The sequence below is a fragment of the Polypterus senegalus genome, chromosome 1, assembly GCF_016835505.1.
Source record: "Polypterus senegalus isolate Bchr_013 chromosome 1, ASM1683550v1, whole genome shotgun sequence".
Lineage (NCBI taxonomy): Eukaryota > Metazoa > Chordata > Cladistia > Polypteriformes > Polypteridae > Polypterus > Polypterus senegalus.
Window position 1 is genome coordinate 89,501,672 of NC_053154.1, and position 22,309 is coordinate 89,523,980.

The 22,309-nt window shown below is 37.5% G+C and overlaps 1 protein-coding gene across 2 annotated transcripts in view; it reads right to left on the reverse strand.

Annotated features, from left to right (window-relative positions):
* ret (ret proto-oncogene receptor tyrosine kinase) overlaps nucleotides 1–22,309 on the reverse strand; it is a 152,132-nt gene that overhangs the window by 6,464 nt on the left and 123,359 nt on the right. The window contains exons 11-19 of one of the 2 annotated variants that reach the window (XM_039753135.1): nucleotides 20,428–20,684; nucleotides 18,949–19,096; nucleotides 16,838–16,945; nucleotides 16,430–16,644; nucleotides 14,218–14,340; nucleotides 13,527–13,597; nucleotides 12,971–13,108; nucleotides 6,623–6,722; nucleotides 2,449–2,596 (exon numbers count right to left, since the gene is read on the reverse strand). In XM_039753135.1, coding sequence (XP_039609069.1) covers nucleotides 2,449–2,596; nucleotides 6,623–6,722; nucleotides 12,971–13,108; nucleotides 13,527–13,597; nucleotides 14,218–14,340; nucleotides 16,430–16,644; nucleotides 16,838–16,945; nucleotides 18,949–19,096; nucleotides 20,428–20,684 — 1,308 coding nt within the window. Of the gene's footprint in view, nucleotides 1–331; nucleotides 2,597–6,622; nucleotides 6,723–12,970; nucleotides 13,109–13,526; nucleotides 13,598–14,217; nucleotides 14,341–16,429; nucleotides 16,645–16,837; nucleotides 16,946–18,948; nucleotides 19,097–20,427; nucleotides 20,685–22,309 lie in introns of those variants that run through there. The other variant, XM_039753136.1, reaches the window with a different exon arrangement.

The following is a 22,309-nucleotide window of genomic DNA, read 5'->3' on the forward strand; positions in this document are numbered from 1 at the left end:
AAAATACTTAGTGCTATTCTTTCTTTTTCGTACTTCTATTTTGACTACCGGTATGTCTCATCTTTTGGTCCATTTTTTCAAAATACTGTCTCTCCATTTGTGCCAGTATGCATAGTAAGAATTTACTTTATAACTGTTTTAATAAGTGGAGATGGGCAGATAAAAAGGTATCTGCTATCACAAACCACTCCTTGTGAAGTTCTAAAATGTAACTTAATAAACAAAGAAACACTCAAACAAATCATTGCTCAAAGAAACAAACACACTTACAAACAAGTAAACAAATAATACAATTTATATTTACACATGTAAGTATGTATTTCTGTCTCTCTATATAAACATTGTTAGTCCCTGTCTCCTTTCTAGCTTATCATATCTTATTATATATTGAGGTTTTGGTTAATTAAAGCTCACAAAACATGCACACAGCAGCAGGCCACAATGACTGTTATGTGCCTAACTAAGATATTAAAAGTCCTCGTTCATATCCTGGTGTAAGAGATAAGCAGTCAGTGATGTTTATGTGTTTTTGAAGACTTTACTGGACTATAATTGGAGAATTTATTACAAACTCACCATCAGCCAATTGAGGCCCAATTCTACCGCTCAGTGTCATGTGATCAAGCCACTGCAGCTTGGGCTGCTGACGAGTTCTCTCTGAAATGCCCTGGCAGGCTATTCGAAATAAATGAGAATGTGAGACTCATCCTGAAACACTGCTTTCTCCACATCAGTTGAGCAAATTATTAAGCACTTTCACATTACAAAGAGGAATGCACTTTTCTACATCTGACATAGTGAACCTGTTCTACATCTGTTTCGAGATGCAGTTGAAAATAGAATTAGATATCCATATCTTTCAATCATCCACCCTTTTCTAGAATCCCCTTTAGCCCTCACAGTGCCACAGAAAGACTAAGTGCCTGGCACTTAGCTCTACTTCTTACACCTCTTTTCATGTCATGCCTGCTAGTAACCATGTCCCCCAAATGTCTGTCATCCAGACTTTTTTAATTAGTTGTTATTCAGCTGACAATATAAAAAACAGTTGGCACAAATCAAGGAGGGGCACGCAAGTGGGGGGGTGACATCTGGAGGCAATACTGCCAGATTTTACCACAACTTATCACTGGGCAAGCTACCACAGAGTGAAAATATTTGTAAACAGCTCATTTTGTGCACATTTAATATATAAGTGTGTTAGGAATAATCAATGATAAGTTATGTATACAATCTGTAATGTGTGTTTTAAACATTACTATAGTTAGCAAATTGAATTAAAATGACAAAATACCATGAAACATGGTATGGTCTATAATCTGTACACTGTATTTAATGCCCTCTCCAGTATACTGTAAACCCTGGCCCTTAATAATGTAAACAGAGTCACTTTGAATTCAAATTATAACACATTTCTAATATAAATTATAAAGAGACAGAACAGTCTCCAAAGAGGCTCTTGTCATACTTTTGAATTTTCCACGTCTAATTGTTTCAAAGGATGTCACGTTCTTCTGCATGCTTTAGGCACCAACAGGTCACACTAATGACACAGCTGGTCTTTTAAGGTACATACATTTCATCTTCTCCAGAAATACACAAGCTTTGCAGTCACCAAATTATATACTGTAGCCTTCTAAGGCTGTAAATAAGGTGACATCTTCCTGGCATCCTTGGGACTCTGAGTTAAACTTGTTAGACAAACTATTAATTATACAAAAGCTAGTTTTCCATGAGAACCTTATTTGTTTGTTTCTTTCATAAAAAGATTAAAATATAAAATGTTATGCTGTATGTTTGCCAGTCCAGTAGGCAAAAGATGTGAGGAGGAGATGACTTTTCTTTAAACAGCCAAGCTGGTCCAAGCAATTTGCTCACATATCTGAACCTGCCTTGGACAAAACCCAACTGCTTTATCCAAAAAGAAAGCTTCATAACAATCAGTCATTCTGTAATTTGCATATCTACAATGTTTACTTTTATTTCTTAAAATATACAAAATCTCTGATGGTTATGTTACCTGATGATATGGGTTGCAGTGTTTTTCCATTTTCAGATGATCCCATAATTAACATTACTGAAGTTACATTGTGATGTTGCATTTTACTCTTTAATATAAGCAAATTAATGAAGACCCGGCCAATCATTTACATCAGGAATGCTTTATCAGAGCAAAAATGCCAAAGATGCATAGTTGATTGAAATTGCTATATTCATTCTTGAAATAAAGATGTTGTGAACTTTAAATAGTGCAGATATGTGAAGATTTGCTACCCTTGAACCAGGACCTGGTGCAGCTTCTTGAACCTACTATAACACAGAATACAAGTGAAAAAAGGAAAAGGAGAAAGACGATGACATACATTTTTGGCTACAGGAAACTGGCACTAGACAGAGTAAAAGGTTTTTAATGTTCTTAATATCTAGTAAAGGCATTTGAAATTCTACCATAGAGCTTGTTCTCAATCCAAGTGGAAGGGAGAGTGCGAGGGAGGGGCGCATTATTACAGTCCACGAGAGGAGTCTCTTCTTCTGAAAGCCCATCATCATAGAGTAAAGAATCGGCAGGCGTAGAAGCTGCGAGATCCAGATAGTCCTGTCATAAAAACAAAATGAAAATACAAAACCAAACATGTAAATTACTGGGCAAAGAATGTTCAAGGAGCAATATGTAATAAAAAGTGAGTCATGATATTTTGATTCACTTAATATAGGCATGCAAAAAATGTGGCGTGTAGTACAGTGGCAGTGGATACCAATGTTTAAATCATACACAGAAGTCTTTGTGCCATCTTAGCACTTGGTTCCTGCCTTAACATTTAATGCAGATGGCTCCCTGAGACCCTATACTTGGAGTAGGTTCGTTAATAAAATAAATGTATGGATAGATTAACTCCTACTTTGCAATGAAAAGAGCAGAATAATTTCAAATTAACAGGAACAGAAGAAAGTTGTTAAATAATCTACTGACCAGAGCAGCTCATTCTTTACTGCAAGGCAGTAGATGAAGCACCAGACCCTTATAGGACACACTTACAATTCTGAATCTCCAATAAACCTAACATAAAGGTGGATGTTGGTAGAAATATGAAGAAAAAAATCAGTGTAGGTACAGACAAATACGCCGACTGATCAAGCACAGCAACAAGATGGGGGAACGTAGCTGAAGATTTGTGAGGGGACATCACTAACCACTGTGATACCATGATGTAAATGCAGATTTTCCAAAATGTTTTTGAAAACTTTCACATTACTATTCAAGTTAGAGAACCCAGAATCATGGTACTGCAACCTCCGTGATGAAGCTGCAGTGCTTTATGCATCTAATGGTAGTACTAGGTTGTTGTACCGTGTTAGCCATTGTGAATGTAGAGAAGAGCCAAGCAAAATGACACCTTTTATTGGCTAACTAAAAAGATTACAATATGCAAGCTTTCGAGGCAACTCAGGCCCCTTCTTCAGGCAAGATGCATCGAAAGCTTGCATACTGTAATCTTTTTAGTTAGCCAATAAAAGGTGTCATTTTGCTTGGCTCTTCTCTACATCTAATGATTAAATTAGGGAAAGAGGTCATTAATAGGACGACTGTATGTGGCTCTCTTTATTGTGAATAAGGCCTGTAAAGTCTTCAGTCAGCAGGCACTGCATTATATGAAAGTAACCAATCATTATATGAATTGTGTTTTTGTTTTATTTCTACACTTTATAATTGATAGACAATTTTATAGTTGGTGCTTGATTGCAAATATTATTAAAACTGCAGCACTTGCTGCCTGTGGCTGTAATGCTAAAGTCACTAATGCATTTGCAGGCTGCACCTTACTGAGCATTTAGACAGCATGTTATTCATATTTTTAGAGATAACACCAATAAAAGAAATATTTAATTCCTTATACAGACTTTTCCTAATTTCAGATTTATTCACTTATGCCTACTCATTTTATAAACATGGTAAATGCCTGAACTTTTCAAGTAAAATTATTTCTTCATTTAATTTTATTGGCTTAACTGTAGAGGAATATACTACAAATGACATGTTTCACCTGTATTTTAAACCCATTTATCCCGGATAGGCTTTACACAGCCGATGAATACAGTATATTTCATCTTCTTATTGTTGAATTTGGTAAGAAGCAGGACTGCTCTGCTGCTGATTTCCAAATCCCCTGCCCTGCTTTCGCTTTCGTGTAATGCAGGCTCATTAGTAGGACCTGCATGCTTCTCTTGAGTGGGCTGTCAGGCTAAATTTTAGCATTTTCCTCAAGGTGACTGATTATACAATTTGGGGCTAATTAAAAAGAGGAATCGTCGGATGATTTAGTTAGCAATTTACTTGAGGCACTAGCAAGTGCAAACACTCCTTTGAAGACATTAATCACCCAACACTGGAGTTTCCTTTTTTCAACACGCATAAAAGAAATGGAAGAACAATGAAAGTTATCAGGTCAACTATTCTGGAAGTGTTTCAACCAACTGTCTATTCTGAATTAATCCAAAATTACAGAATTGATCTAAATATCCTGACAGCATGTATTGTCACGTAATGTCACATATGAAGTACAGTGAAATTCCAACCAACATGTCTATCATCAATTACAATTTCATCTATTGTACACTTAAAAAAACACCCATCTATTACTTGATCCACTTAACCCAGTAAAGAATCACAGGGTCCAGATTTTATCGTGGTAGCACTGGGTGCAAGGCAGGCAGCACCTCTGAACAGAACACTAATCCACTGCCAGGCACAGTCCTGCACAAAGAGTCAGGCCGTTGGGGAAACACAGGAGAAGAGTCCATACAACCATAGGCAGAAGAGGCAAATTCCACAGACAAACAATGCCCATGCTGGGACTTGATTTGCACCCCAGACTCTGTAGCTTTAAGGCAGCAGCAATGATCTCTGTGCCACCCTGAACGCAACCATTGCTTACTTTTTCTTTGCATTTTATGTAGATTTTAATAATGTATGTTGTGTCTCCTAGGACACTTCAAGCTCCTTTAAATATGGTTAGGCCTACTCTGACATGATTAATAACATGCACACAAACTCCAAGTTTTAAACATATAATTTTCACATAATATATGTTATGCTGAAAAGTAATTTATATTGAAATACTTTTACAAATGTTGACAAAATTGTCATTTCTTAAAAGAAGTTTTACATGTCTCAGCAAAATAACAAAGACTAATTCTACCAATCACCGTGCTCCTTGGCAGAGCAGCACTTGACACAGGAGGTTTTTTTTCTATACTTGCAAAGAGGAAGAAGGAAATTACAAGACCTGCGGATGCTTTTGTAGCCTGCACAATACCATTTTAAGAAATGTCAGTTACTAAATGCAAAAGGTAGCAAGAATATGATGAGTGACAAGTCAAATCTGTGAAACATCAACCCATCTGTGCTCAGTTTAATTTATAAACCTTACCACATTACACTTTTTCTTTTCTATGTTTGCTTTTCATCAACACCAACTTGATGTGTACTTGATGTTTTCAACATATAATATTTAAAAATGTGTAGATAATATTTTTTTGTTAAACCAAAACATGCTCAAAAGTGGATTTCTACATGTTTATATGGACACCTAATTTGTGCAAATAGACAATCAAGGATCACAACTCCCTATGCACAAGTTTGCCGAACTGGGTATCGATAGCTACTGAACAATTAACTGAGGTGTCTGCCAAAACAGAATATTTTTGAAACACCTGACTTTAAGAAAGGCTTACAGCGAAGATAGAAGTGCAACACCCATCCTTGTGTTCACTGTGTCCATTTCATTTTAGAGGAGTGGCAGCCTGAGTATGAGTAGAATTCACACGTAGAAAGAGAACTTACGTTTGCCAATTAGCTTTACATGTCTTATGGTATGGGAGGAATGTTAAGTACCCACCTAGACAGTAGGAGCGGGGCCGTCTTAACGCATGAGCATGCTGGGCAGTTGCCTGTTGGCCCCATGCTAATCTATGGATGTTGTGACTTGCTGAGTGGTTGTGTAGGTAGGATCCCCATTGCACTGCTTTGCTTGGGGGCCTATAATGCAGTTAAGAAGGCCCTGAGTAGGAGAACATGCAATCTCCTCGCAGAAATCGAAAGTGCCAGGATTTGAACTGAGCGTCCGGGGGCTGTCAGGTTGACATGCTAACTAAAGAAATTCTCATTTTTGCTGAAATACAGTTCTTTATGATATAACTATATGCAATGTACAATATCTGATTGAGCTGTATGTCACATATGTTATCTTGTAAACAGGTAATTATATTATCTTAATGTACAGACATTTGTAGGCAAACTGCTTGGCAGGGCAGAGTCTCAGTCATTTCTTTAGATTCAACATGTGATTAGGAAGATTAATGTTCTCTTCAGCAACAAAAGGCAAAATGTCCCTGGCAGACATGCACATGCTGCATATACAAATGCAGTATTTAGTACAATCAACTGATACCTCTATGTACCCTGTTTACTGTAGTCCTTCACGTATATATAGTGAAAAAATGAATTCCAAAATAATTAATAACATTAAAACATAAATTGTCAGTATACTGCTATTTAAAAAATGTGTGTGGCAGTAGGATGGGTGGTCTTAAAGGGTCTTGCACTTATATTTAGGTGCCTTACTCTACTCTTCATCATCATCTTTTCAAGTTCTTTGCTGATGTCAGAAAATGGAGGTCTTTTCTCTGGTTCCTGCTTCCAGCATCGCAGCATTAGACTATACCTAAAAACAGAGATATCAAAAAATAAATAAATAAACAAAATAGAATGATGCTGCCAGAATTGATTTAATAAAAACAAGGCAACAGCACTTCATATTATCAGAATTCAAGTTGGAAGGGTTATTTTCCATTAATAAGGTAAGAAGGATTTTTTGCTCCATCTAGTATAATGTTTATTACCAGATATTTACACATTCAGATTTGATAGCCACGTTTGAAGGTATGACTTCATATTGTTTATATTATACCAACAGTATGACTACCTTACACTCCTACCAGCTGTTTAATGCACTCCATGAATTGGAATTTCCATCCCTCTGAAAACCAAACCACACTGTTTCACTATTTTCTGAATTATGCTGCTGAAACATAATAGGCTATTAAACTGGTCTACCCAGAAGGAGCATTCAAAGAATGCAGGGACTTTTTGTGATAATGGAGCTTAGAACTACACTTTTATTCTGTGAAAAAGCTAACCTTCTATCTCAGGGGACATCAGACTGGCCAGCTGAAAACTCTCCAAATAACCCAAAAGAGGTAAAAAGGGACAAAAAGAAGTAGGGGAGACAGTCACACTCAGCATAGAGCAGACAAATAAATAAGAGAAACTGAGACAAGGAGACAGAAAGCGTCATAAATCACTCTTAGAAAATGAGGAACAAAAAATGGGCATTAGCTGAGACATGAATGAAGTAATATCTAGGGCATGAAAAGCTGCTTAACAGAAATTATTTTACAAAGGGCCACTGTTAGTTCTTATTTCTCAGTTGAAAATTAGTGCCCTATTGGCAAGGCCCATTTTAAGTAAAAGTGTGAAATTTGTAGTAAATTTGAGCAGAAGATGTACCTATTAGGTGAGTCAAAATGGGTCCTATTAAGTGAGAGTGGCAGTCTGTTTCCATGTGCCTTACCTTGCTTTCAATATGTCAACAAATAAATAGCAGTCAGGTCACTAAAGCAAACCAAGCAGACATTGAACTGGCGGTTAAAAAGTTCAATCTGGTGTTCATTAAATAAAGTTACAATGTGTCTCAATCAGATGTTTGCCTAACAGCTTGAATAAAACAAAAATATGTATAAACAGAGTAACACTGATTTGCTATAAATTTCCTGGTCATTCTCCTAATAGATTAGTCCAGTGTTTCCTAAACTATGCGTTGTAACCCATAGGTGAGGTAGAGATGTAGATCAACTGGTAAATTGAAAGTTTGGCCTTCTAGCTCAGATCCTTCTTCACCATTATGAAGCAATATAGCGGCTACATAACTGCACTCACCGCCCTAATCAATCTGTCAGTCTCACCATCCCTTTTCTCCTCACTCGTGAACAAGACCCAGAGGTACTTAAAGTCCTTCATTTGAGGCAGTGAGAAATCAAGCAAAATGACACCTTTTACTGGCTAACTAAAAAGATTACAATATGCAAGCTTTCGAGGCAACTCAGGCCCCTTCTTCAGGCAAGATGTAATACAGAAATTGGAGTTCCCTGTGTTTATATACACACTAGGACAGGTAACAACATTGGAAAATCTTTAAGTTAGCCAATAAAAGGTGTCATTTTGCTTGACTTCTCACTAACAATGGCCAACACGGTACAACACCCTAGTACATTTAAAGCAGTAACACACCTCCCGCTCGGAGAGGACAGAGAGGACCGAGGACCATGGCCTCAGATTTGGAGGTTCTGAACCTCATCCCTGCCGCTTCACACTTGGTCACAAATACATGCTGAATTTCACAGCCATTATAATAATTACATTTCACAGCCAGAGTACACTACAATAATTAAATTATAAAATATATTGCTACTCAAAGTTCATTCTTGCACACAGAACTACAATATTTAGTTTATAAGTCTCCTGTATTTTACTTAGTCATTGTGGCTCAAGTAAATTGTGTTCGTCAGATCAATGTTCTGTTGCTTTATACTTTTCTCTTTTAGTAATATTTATGTAAGAAATATGTTTGAATGGCAAGCAAAACATTTACTATGTTTTATCATATGGCCATTTTTTGTTGTCTATATATGTATTTGCTCTCATTAATTCTCTTCTTGGGTTCCAGTATGGTACTTATTTTCTTTCTTGGGTCCCAAGATTAAAAAGTATGAGTACCCCTGGATTAATGCATAGAAAAGACCACCATTATGGGCCTGATCACGAACAGTGATGAGACAGCTTTCAGAGAAGAGTTTCTACCCAGTGGTGCTAGGAGAACAAACTCTCCCTTAATGTCACCAAAACCAAGGAGCTGGTTAAAGACTTTAGGAAATAGAAGGCACACCACACTGACATCTCCATTGGAGTAGATGCTGCCAAGAGTGACTATTTTTATATTTCTAGGTGTGACCTCAAATGTCTGAGGGCAGCTCGGGTTTTTCCATCTGTTTTCATTAACTTCTACTGGTACACAGTGGAATCCATCCTCACTGGCTGCATTACATGCTGGTATGGCACCTGTTCCGCTCAAGATACAAACCATTGTACAGAGGGGTGAAGGTGGCCCAGAACACTACAAGCACACAACTGCCTTCTTTGTATGCAAGACTCACTGCCTTAGAAATGCAAACCGTATAAATAAAGACCTCAGCCGTCTTGCACAGTCATTTTTCTTACTCCTTCCTTCTGGCAGCTATTACTGGGCCACTGGCACTCACAGTGTCATCACAAAGGTCGTAATGTTACTAAACAGTCAATCATAAGAACAAGTACTGTATATTTATGTATGTTTTATGCTATATGTACTTTGTATTTATTTACTGTTTGTATTGCATTTTTGTCAAATGTTCTCCGGAGATATGCATGTACAAAGTTGGCTACTATGTACACAACCGTAAACTTGACTTGACATCCCTAGTAGACATTGATAGTTTAACCCTCCTTGAATGTGGCTACATTAGACTCATAACAGGTTGATTATCAGAGGAAACAAAATATTTGGTGTAAGTTATAAGCACAGACCTCATAAGGCTGTAGGTTTCCAAACACCAGGCAAGTCAAACCTGCTAAACCAAAGACAACATTTACAGACATTCCTATGGTTGGTACAAAAAGAGGCCCCTACACATGTATTTTTCTTTCTTTGTTTCCACTTTTGGAGACTAGTGGCTTTATGGTCACTCATGCTGTGGGACACTCCATAATTTCTAATTGAACACTTCTCGGGGCAAAGGATGCACAATATTTTGAAGGTATAGGGCTTCCTGTTAGGCACCTTAGCTCAAAGGTAGTGCTGCATAAACAACATGAACAAGCATAAAGTCATTAGTGTTAAGTGAGTGATAGGAGAAAGCAAGTAGGAGTTTCACCATGGTCACTAACCATTTCTCAATACAAATGATGTTACCGACTGAGAAGTTCCATCTCGAGTGATGAAGACTCCATCAGTGTAACCATGACACTCCCTTGCACAAGACCTCATGGCTATCCCAGAATTGAGGTGAGTTCACGTCACAAATGCTACTTAAGCGTCTTGCTTACTGAGAAGTGTTGATAATGCAGTCTATTTTACTGAACACCTGAATGGTTACCTGGAAGCTGCCACTTCACCCTGACTTCTAAAGCCTAACAAAAAGCCATGTCTGGACATGTGGACCTTATGTGGGTGAATAGGACCATAGTGATGGAGGAGATTGCTGAGATTTGGAGCGGTGCCAGGCCATGTAAAGCTTTATAGGTTAGGAACAGAATTTTATATTCTATCCTGTAAGACACAGGGAGCTAGTTAAGGTGGAGGAGGATGAGTATTACGTGTTCGCTGTTATGGGTCCATGTAAGAACTCTTGCAGCTAAGTTTTTAACCAACTGGAGCTCTGACAGCAGGGGAGTACAGTAGTTGATATGGGAAGTAATAAAGCATGGAGAAGTTTCTTAGAATTGGAAAAGGAGGAGAATGAGCGAACAAGTTGTATGTTACGAAGTGTCAGGGATGCCAGGGGCGACGACCCGGCTGGGATGCCTTGAAGGACCGGAAGAGGGTCTACACCCACCCTGGATCACGTGGGGGCCACCACCCTGGTTGCTTTGGGGGCCACGGGTAGAGGGCTTGGAAGCCCAACCCTGTAGGGGCCCGTGGTCAACGCCAGGGGGTGCCCCAATGCCTTGGGAACCCTGGACCTCAGCACTTCCGCCACAACAGGAAGTGCTGGGGGAAGGAGAAGCAGGAACACCCGGAGAGCTTCCGGGAGAACAGCAGGCACTTCCGCCACACTGGGGCGTGTCAGCAGGAGATTGCCGGGGAGCACCTGAAGCACATCCGGGTGCGGATAAAAGGGGCCGCCTCCCTTCATTCGAGGCTGGAGTCGGGTGGAAGAAGGACAAGGTCAGAGACGAGAAAGAGTGAAGGCGGCCCGAAGAGTGAAGGCATTGTTTTGCCAGGACTTTGGGGACTTTTTGGGGTTTTGTGTGTGCACTTTAGTCTTGTACATAGTGTAAATAAATGTGTGGTGGTGAATTTACAACATGTCTGCCTGTCTGTGCCCGGGTATCGTTCATAGAAAGTAGAAGTAAGAATGTTTCTTAATGTGATGATTGTGGTTAGAATAAGAAAGGGAGGAATCAAAAATGACACAAAGATTCCTTGTAGTAGAAGAAGGTCTGATAACATACTTGAGAAATACCTCATGTTCTTAAGCTGAGCTTTAGTTCCAATTAGCATGACTTTAGTTTTGTTGCAGTTTGGTTTTAGAGATATATTCCATTCAAGTTTTATTTTCATTGAGGCAAGTTGTGAGCTGAAAAAGCTCTGGTGAACTTTCACTTTTAAGACTGAAAAAGATCTGAGTATCATTGACATAGAAATGGCAATCCAGTCCAAAGGTATGAATATTATGGCCAAGGGTAGGTGTACAGTAATCCCTCGCTATATCGCGCTTCGACTTTTGCGGCTTCACTCTATCGCGGATTTTATATGAAAGCATAACTAAATATATAACGCAAATTTTTCGCTGCTTCGCGGGTTCTGCGGACAATGTGTCTTTTTTACTTCCTGTACATGCTTCCTAAGTTGGTTTGCCCAGTTGATTTCATACAAGGGACACTATTGGCGGATGACTAAGAAGCTAACCAATCAGAGCACGCAGTTAAGTTCCTGCCTGCTGAATGCAGTGTTAACCAGGAAGTCTTGTCTCGCTCATTCAGCATCAACGTGTTTCGCTGTGTAAAGAGTTGTGCTCTTTTGTGTTTATCTTTGTGCATAGTCAAGCCCTTCATTATGGCTCCAAAACGATCTGCTACTGCTTCAGGGGCCGTGCCCAAGCGCAAACGGAAGATGTTAACGATTGCCGAAAAGGTAAACGTTTTGGATTTGTTGAAGGCTACGATTCTTTTTATTTAAAAAGTAGGAAAGGAATATAAGATCTACGGCCGCAGTGTCCTTTTAACCAGGGTGCAAAACGAGTTGTAAGTGGATGTAATAAAGCAGTAGTCTGGATGCAATCTGCTTTAGGGATTTGCATTGAAGACTGCCAGAAGAAGAACAATGGCACTGCTACACAATCGCCTGAAGTGGCTACTTTTTAAGAACTGTAACGCTCTCCTTTGTTGTGCAGTAAAATTAAACTCATTGTTATCGGACAAGTCATCGTGTCATTGTTGGTGAGTAACCATAATTAATTTTCTACTTACAGTACTTAGTACATGTACGTATGTTTAGTGTCACTGTACACACATTTACTGTATACAATTTTTCTTGCATTGTACGTATTTATTGCTGGTGGCCTGTCTATCGTAATGGCTGTAACATATGTGATATCAGAGACACTTGATATCTTTAAAATATTTAGGTTTTACTGTATATAAACAGTGTGTTTATATACATAATTTCAATGAATCTTACCTAATATCTAAGAGAATACAAAGGGATTATGCTGTATAACTCTGCGGGGAATATTTGTAAACAGTGGGAGAGTTTATAAGGGCTTAAAATATATAAAAATAACCATACAAACATATGGTTTCTACTTCGCGGATTTTCACCTATCGCGGGGGGGTCTGGAACGCAACCCCCGCGATCGAGGAGGGATTACTGTATATGACTATGGAGAACAACAGAGGCCTTCAGATAAGAGCCTTGAGAAAGTCCTTGTGCAATTATCACTGAGCCTGATCTGCTGTTACCCAGACATGAACCACTGGAAGGCAGAGCCAGAGATACCCAGGATGTTCTGTCATAAGCAAATTATTATTTTCTCAAAGCAGAACAATTTCTGTATATGAAAATCAATTAGGAAAATCATTTTTAGGCAAACCTACATTTCTTCACTGCAGTTTTCTGGTTTTTCCATTCTGTATCCTGTCTTCAAAAGGTTGAAGAGGCGTTCAGGAGCGATGCCTGGATAAGGATTTCCTCCAAGTGTCACAATTTCCCACAGAAGAACACCAAATGACCACCTGGGCAAGAGAAATATTTTTATCAATTATTCATGAATATTTTATACCTGTCTTTATATTTTTCGAAAGGTCTCTGGCATGTCCATTCCATTAAATAGAGGAGAAAAATGTATTGGCATGTGTAATGTAAGTACTGAAGTTTTACGTATTGAAGATCTCTAGGACCACAGCTAAATTCAGGCTATATATATTCAGTCTTTTTTCTTCTTTGCATTCTTTTAAACGACTGAATGTGTTTATGAAAGTAAATATTTCAGCATATTCTGACATTGTAAAACTCAAACAGAAATTAAATTAGTCAATATTTCTGAAAGTCTAGTTTCTTCTACACTCTAGTTGTTTAGGAGCAGCAAATGACACATGTAGAAATCGTTTAAAATATAATGTAGCTTTCTGAACCCCCTGAAAGTATACTTACACATCGCTTTGTGTTGTGTAGATGTGATCAAAGAGAGACTCTATTGCCATCCATTTCACAGGTATTCGACCCTGGGAGACATTTACAAACAGATGATATGATTAATAATGCAAAACAAGATAAACATTTTACATGCAAGGCGATAAAATAAAAAATTTTAAATTTCTGTAGTACTAATAAGTGAGCATAAAGTAATGTGGACAACACACGTTATTCTTTACTTATGTAGACTTTAGCCTGTAATTGTATTTGTAAATGACAGCTCTTTTTATTTATTGTTCATTTTTAAATACAGCATATTCTTGCTAACTATGTGAAGCGCCTTGTGATGGTGATGTATTTTATGAATGACACTATACGTATAAGTAAATATTGACTGAGTGACTGGTGGAAAAATAAAGATAAACTGTTGCATTTTATAATAAAAATGTATTTATTATACACTTTGCTTTCTTATGAGCTCACAGAATTAGCATTACTTTTTATTTTACTTTTTACTTAATTGCCTCAATAATGTCAATTTAATGGAACTGGATTTAGTAAAGTTCAAACAAATAAAACATCAACACAAACATACAACATAAAGACGACACTAACCTTCATTGACCAACTGTTTCACAAACAAGCAATTTAAGAAAAGCATACTTACTGTAGAAATGTTCATTAAAATGTATTCAGAAACTGCACTCACTTTGCTCCTTTTAACGTAAGAATCTTCCTCATAGACATCTCGAGAAAGCCCAAAATCTGAAATCTTCATTTTACGCCCCTCTGCTACTAGCACATTTCGAGCCGCAAGATCCCGATGAACAAGCTGTTACAAACAGATGTCAATTCAGAAAATGACTGGATACCTAATGTTATTTTTTCAGAAGACAACAAAGTAAAAAAACTTTGCTGGGTGAGTTAGGGAAGGTAATCGTTCAAATAAATAAAGTTTCAAGACATTCTTTTGATCATTATGCTATCTGTTCCCCCTGAACAGTGTCAGTGCTTATTCTTAATGTTTTATTTGAATAGGCTGCCACGTTGTGTTTTTTTCATCAAACATTGTACAACAAAACCTTACCCTGAAATCTCTGAAATGATTTTTTCACAAAGCTTAAGCCACATTTTCACTCTGTTATAAAAATGCGAACAAGCAGGTAGTGCATGACCTTTAAATTTCAAATTGTAACAAATTTACCAACACAGCTGGGACTTAATCCATACTTTTAAATGAAGTTTTAGAGAGGAATTGTGAAAGACTATCAAAATAAAGAATGATATTCTGCCACCTGTTGTTGGAAATTAGTACTGCCAACAAGGACTGATGCACCTTCAATAACAATGGAATTAAAACAAACTGGCAATTGACTTTTGTATCACTCACTACCTAGCAAAATAAAATAAACCAAACAAAAAACTATTAACTGGTACACTTGAAAACCTGCCATGATCTGCTAAACAAAGTAAATACATACCATTTAATATTAAAAACATCAACCAGTTTTCACTTCATGAACCATGATCGAGTCCTTTGAGACCTTTGTCATCTATAGAATGTTTATTATCTGTCCCACACTTTTGAATTGGGACTTGTGCTTATCTGTACTACAAAGTACTTCAGTTACCATACATTTTAAGTTCAACCTTGCTGTTCTAAAGTTCTGTGTATTTATTTTACTTTCCTCAAAGGAATACTCCAAAAATGGTATATTTATATGCTATGTAGTTTGTAGTGGTGTCTGAGAAAAAAATTCTCATCTCATGTTTTCATGGAGAAAGTATATGACAAAAACTATGTACTTACTTTGATTAGTAACATATAAAAACAACATCATCTTTGGGTGGCATATTCCTTTTAAACGTGTGTTTGGGTTTAGGTTCACTTTTGAATATTTAAAAATGATAAAAATCTGTGCAAAACCTTTTTAAAACCTGGCAGGATTAAATAATGAATAACATTTTAGAATAAGCATTTAAATTGAGGATGCAGATTCTGTTCCCCTTTTTATTCTATTTATTTACTTACTTATTTTTTCTACTGTTAAAGTTTCACTGTGTTGTCCCAGCTCTCTTTCTCATGGGTGGGAGTTGACTTGACTTGAACCTAGTTTTGTAAAACTTCACTTGCTTCAATGGAACACTGCTTGATTTTAATACTGTGGCGGATGGCCAGGGCCCCTGCCCGGCTGGGACACCCCTGAAGCATATGTTCTGGGGGGAGCAAGCATGGGAGACCCAATACCTACTCCTGGATGCTAGATGGCAGCCTCCCTGGGTTGCAGAGGTGCCTCGGACTCCCGCAGGGCTTCATGGGAGTTGGAGTTTGGTGCAGCCCTGTTGGGTTCCACAGGCACCGCCAGTGGGTGCTGCAGTGGGAGCTGCTGGGCTCTTGTGGGCAGTATTTTCGCCATACCCAGAAATGCAGCCAGGACTCGGCAATCAAGCACCTGGAGCACTTCCGGGTGCCTAATAAAAGGAGCCAGCAACCACCACTCGAGAGGCTGAGTCGGGAGAAGGAGGAGTGGTGGAGAAGAGTGTGTTGTAGTGTGCTTTACTTTAGTTTGTTTGGTGTGCTTTGGGTCTGTGTTAGGGCTGAGGGACACAGGGAAGACGTGGACATCAGCTGAAGAAAAATAAATCTTTTTGTAAATTTTAAAGTGCCTCCATTGTAAGTCTGTGTTGTGTTGGGTGCATATATAGAGCCTTTATCACAATACATTCAATAAAATGTTAAAAAAAATGACAAAAATAGCTTACACCATATAACAATACAGACACTGTTTATAAACTAAAAAGGAAAAGTATTATGTATTCAAATAAAGAAAAATAAAAGTGTTGACATTTAAGTCATCCCAATCAAATTAGCTATGGATCCTCAACTCTTAACAATTTTAAGAGTGGGCCTGGATACTCACCTTCATTTCTGCGAGGTACAGCATTCCTCGGGAAATCTGCCAAGCGAATGAGATAAGGTCCCCCATGGTCAGCGCTCTCTCATCAGGGTTTTCCAGGTAGCTTGAGTTTCGGTTTGTATCACTACCCATGTAGCTAGGTCCAACCTTCCGACTTTCTCTGAGGAAACTGCGCAAGGACCCATATTTAGCATATTCTACTATCAGGTAAAGAGGCCCTGTGCAAGATAAACAGCTTTAGAAAAGGACCTGCGTATGGCAAAGATGGAAGAGTCATAGAAATAAATCACAGACAAATATGTGTAAATATTGTAAAGGAGAACATGAAGTAGGTAGTGCACCATTTCATAAATAGCAATGCTTCTCCATGTTATTATGATAAGTTCAGTTTAATTTAACAGGGCATCATACCGTCTTGGCTGCAGGCACCATACAGCTTGATAACATGAGGGTGGTTAACCTGCTTCAGCAGATTAAATTCAGACATGAGGTCTCGAAGTTCACTCTGGGAAGCATTTTCTGTGAAGAATTACAAAACATATTTGAGTTAGTAATTGTTGTGCATTTGTTCTACAATATACTAACAAAAAATAGGATGCAGAAACAATACTCAGTAATGTGTTGAGCACTGTAACAAAAGTGGTCCTTGCTTCAGCACCTAAACCTACAGAGACTAAGTTGAACCAACACCTACTATACTGGATCATAATGACTCGCGTATCACATATGTTCATTCATTTCTTTATTCATTCTCAGACTCACTCCAGTTCTGCCTTGTCTGGGATGCTGCCAACCCCAACAGCTACAAACGCAAGGTAGACCCCAACTTTGGATTGGGTGCCAGTTTATAGCACAATTTACAGTTTGTATTCTGCCACCTATTAACCTGGTATGAGGAAAACTATGTGGACATGGAGAAAAACAAACACAGACAACAACCAGGCGAGGGATTCAAACCTGGATTGTAAGGACGTTCTTATCACTGAACCATTGTGCCACCTGTTATGCATGATCAGCTTTTTTTAAATATCGAAAAGAAACCAGCAACATTTACAATTCTTTAAAAATGATGACTATTTTGAAAAATAAAATCTATTAATTTTCTAATTAAATGGGTACACACACCCACATCCACACTCATACTGGGCCTACTCAGAGTAGCCAAGAATCCTCTGTGTATATTTCTAGAAGATGCAGGCACAAGGAAAAAATGCAGTCTCTACACAGTCAGCGTTCAAGAGTCTGTTAGTGGTTTAAAGTTAGTAGTCATCATTGTTAGAAATTGTACACTAATCTGCGGTAAGCAGTGCAATACAACAGACAACAGTACAGGCTGAGTATTAATATTGCATCTATTATTATTAAGTAATAATGTAAGAGCATGTTGGTAAAAAGATGTAAAAAAAAAAAAAAGATAAAAATAATGACTGGATATCTAGTGGTCACTAAACAACTGCAAATCCAAAAGGATGATAAAGAAATAGATAGATACTGTATGAAGTGACTAACAGTATATAGGCACCATAAACCTAGAATCACGCTTCCACATGCTGCCTTGTATATCTCTAACTATTAGATCACAGTACCTATTGTCATATGTGATGCTGATAACCTTATACTGTACAGTATACAAGGGTGAATATGAGAACCACTTCAGGTAAAGTACTCCCTACTATTAAAATTCATCCAGCCATCAATCTTCGTAGTTTAACAAAGGGCTGTAGAAAGCAGGAATCAACTCGTCAAGCAAACGTGGCCAATTTAGTGCTGCCAAATAACTCCACATCAATAAGTTGTGGGTGGAAACCAGAGTAGATGGAGAAAAGCCCCCAAACACATGGGAGAATATGCTAATCCACACAGGTGGCGCAGTGGTAAGGAGATTGTGGGTTTACTTCCTGGGTCCTCCCTGCGTTTGAGTTTTGAGAAACGTGCTATATAATTGTTGTCACACATGTGCGAGTAGGATAGTAGTTGAGTGGTAATTACCTGCCAGGCCAAGGGGTGGCAGGGTACACAAATCATACTTCTGTTATCTCTGCAGGCCAGATATGGGAAAACCTACCAGATGCACCATCAATGATGTCACTTCCGGTTCAGGCACCACGAATGACGTCACTTCCGGTTTTGGCGCCACGGACGACGTTAATTCCAGCTCCGGCCACGGACGATGTTACTTCCAGTTTTGGCCTTTAAAGCTGCCATCATTTCAACATCCCATCAGTTCAGTTCAGGACTCAAAACAATGGACATGAGTGCTCTTTCAAAGCCCTTTTGCAGACAGAACCAATATATGGGTGGCTGCCCCAAACCTTTTTGTGTGTGTTGACGCTATTCATTTCGCAATGTAAAGAGTTATTATTATTAACTCCACACTGACAGTTATTAGGTCTGGGTTTGAACTCTGTGACTTGTATCTCTGAAAAAGCTAACCACTAGCTCAATTCACCCAATTTTTTTTTTCTCTCCAACAGTATGGCATCGCCACATTCTTAAAACTAGTGGCACCCATGATAACTTACCCTTTAACATTTTTACAGCTACTGTTGTATAGCCAGCCTTTCCTTTTAGCCGAAATGCCGTAGCTTTAACAACTTTGCCAAACTCTCCTTCTCCAAGAGTTTTTCCAAGCACAAGATTTTTTCTTGGAAATTCCCATTTTGGATCCTCCTGTTTTAAAGTGAAATTCAGTTGTTACTGTTTGACTTTTATGACAGTATTGAACATAGAAAGAAGTCAAAACAGACCATGGTCAACCATAATCATTCTGATTTACAGACGGTCCATCTGTTTAAAATGCTAGCACAGAAAGCTACAAATACTTGCAAGAGACTGAAATTATCCAATTTAGAGGCAAATCCATTGTCTATAGTGAAAACAAATAAATTAGACCATGGTCAAATGAAACACTTAGTCAAGTCAACAGAGCAACTTGGATCCCAAAGTAAATTATGATTCGTGGTGTCCGTGGTGATGAGGTTAAAACAAGTGCCATTGCCACGAGGCACACTTTCATTATTTCTTTGTCTAATGCCATTTATTACAGTTCAAATGATCAAGATGAGTTTAAATTTCTAATTTTATTATACAAGCTTCCACTTTTCATTTCTCGCTATTATATATTTTTTTAAAGGCAATCATCAATCTTGCCAATTTATTTTTTTACATTTAGAATATACATTTTGTTTTTTGTGTTGTTTTTAGTTCCATCCATTTTTTAGCCTGTCTTCATGACATTTATTCCAGTGCACTCACAGTAACATAAGGCAGCTAATTAAATAAATTCTGTTGAGAAAAAGAGCTGGGCTCCAATTCATAAATCAATTTGAAAAAAAAAAATATTTGCCAAAGGGTTCATGTGACTGACATTGTGACCCCCAGTCCTAACATATTGTAAATAAAGAAACTACTGTATTATATTCTAAGAATATCTATCTATCCTACATAAATATAAATATTTAAATACATTACATATGATTGCTAAATAAACATCTATCCATCCACTTTACTAATCCAGTTCTAGAACCATTAAGTGAACAGAACAATGAAAATAAATCAAAATACACTGATCACTGAACTATAAAACTGGGTCATTTGAAACTGGCAGAAGCATAACAGTGGTGATATATAACATGAATAATAGTGTATTGAGTCCAGTAATAAAACAGCTCTGAAAATTTAAAAATAACTGTTATTATAAAGTGTTTTGGAGAAGAATTTTTAAGTTCTTATAGTCTGAATATTACTATAGAAAAAAATAAACTATACCTTACAATGTGTGCTTTACCTGCAGTGTTCTGTTTATTTATATCCTATATGTAGGATAAAAACTAAACTGTTTGATATGAATGCATTTTATAGATCTTCTTTATTTAATCATACATGTCTGGTATAACTTAACACCAAAGTCTACTTCTTCAAAGCTCAACATAAAACTAATGTCATGAGAAAGCAAACAGATTAATAATCCACCCCAAATTAAAAAAAAAATGAAAACCTACAGGTATTTTGTAAGCATCCACAGCCACTTGGTTTTCAACAGAGTCAACCGAAGGTCGGCGAACATTATTAGCAGAGTAACTGATCGGGTACGACTGAACTGGTCTACGGAATGTCATCTCAGCAGAGGCGATTGGAGGCTTAGGAGAATTCTTGTGGTATCGGTGAATGAAAAATAAAGAGAGCAGCACTGAAATAACAAATGACAACAGGACTCCTGTTGCAATCACCGTCTTGCAAATATCGTCACAAATGGACTCTAAAAAGAAGAAAAAAAGATTTGGCAAAGTAAATAAGGTCAATGGATTCTTTGATCAATCAATATTCTAAAACCGCAATTACAGTAGACATCACAACAACACAACAAATTTTCATTTCTGAAAAATTATTTTCAAGTTCATTGTATTTAGTAAACATCATAAAACTACTTTCTAAAAACATGGCCCACACTGTACTGTAGCTAAATGAATACCCAAGTTATTATCAAATGTTTAACAGAATAAGTAATAAAAAACATTAATTCCATTATTCTTATACTTTGTTTATTATATGTCATATTAAATCAACTGTGTAATAATATAAAAAGTCCAATGGATAGGCCATGGTGTATAATTTGTATGTTTTAAGTTGACGACACCTTATTACCAAATCTTCCTAATCCTATTTTTGTGTTTGTTCAAATTCCAGAACAGACGGACACAAGGCGGGAACCAATCCTTGATGGGATGCCAGTCCATTGTATCTTAAATATAATGTTACAGCAGATACAGATGTTTTGTATTGAGGAAATTGAATCTTCTCTGTGTCCTTGTGCTTTTAACCTAACTCTGTCTTCCCCTGTATTTAACAGATGTAAGACTTGGCATTTTTTATCACTTTATAGCTATAATAGAATGAATTGAATCACAGGCCACATTTGTACATCCACATTCAATCATACTGGACCATCTTTAAACTGGGGGACACAAAAACTAAAAAACTCGTCAGGGAATTGTATAAACTCATTTATTGTTATTTATTTATTGTTAGCATGTTTTCTTTTGCTGTGAACAGTGACAAACATGGCTAGCACATGGTCTTGGTTGGTGTGCATTATTTCCATACCAGGTTGACATGGATAGAGAAGATTTCTAGAGAAATGCCAACCATGCCTGCAATACACCTGAGGGATGTGGAGCAACAAGCTGGACATGAGGGGATTTGTTAAAGAACAATTTTAATACATAATCTTGATCTGTCAAAGGGTCATCAGTGGTAGGATGAGTAGCTAAGAGGAGTAGCTCAATTCCTGATTTACTAACAAACATGTTTTGTTCTTGTCTATGGACTCTTTGCTATTCGTAATTCTATTTGGACCTTTACCTTAAATTATATTTAAGAATGGATTTGTTGAAAGAAGGTAACATGGACATAAGAGAAGGCTTCATTTATTCATGATCCTACAAAAGGGTAGGTTTCATTGTAAATACATTAACACAAATGCAGATAGCAGTGTATATATTCTAGAATCCAAACTTTGGATGTCCTTATATAATTGAGCTACTTCTGAGTGTAATTAGGGCTACAGATTTAGAGTTTTAGGACTGTTGGCTTGAATGTACAAAGCTTTTTGGTTTCTCTATGGAATTTTGATGCTTGGTTTCCTCTCTTTTATTTTTGCCATTACATCCCCAATGGCTTACTGATGATCCCTCCCTTTCTAGAAGACTTCATTTCCCAGGACTTTTCTAATAAAATGAAAATACAAAATGTCTACTTTACACTGGCATTTTGCCCCTGGTCATGAGAACAAATCATCTGCAGAAAGATAAAGTTTTCTTTCCTCAGAAATGTTAAAACAGTAAAGCAAAAGTCCCAGAAGGAACAGACTTAAGGGTAAGACAA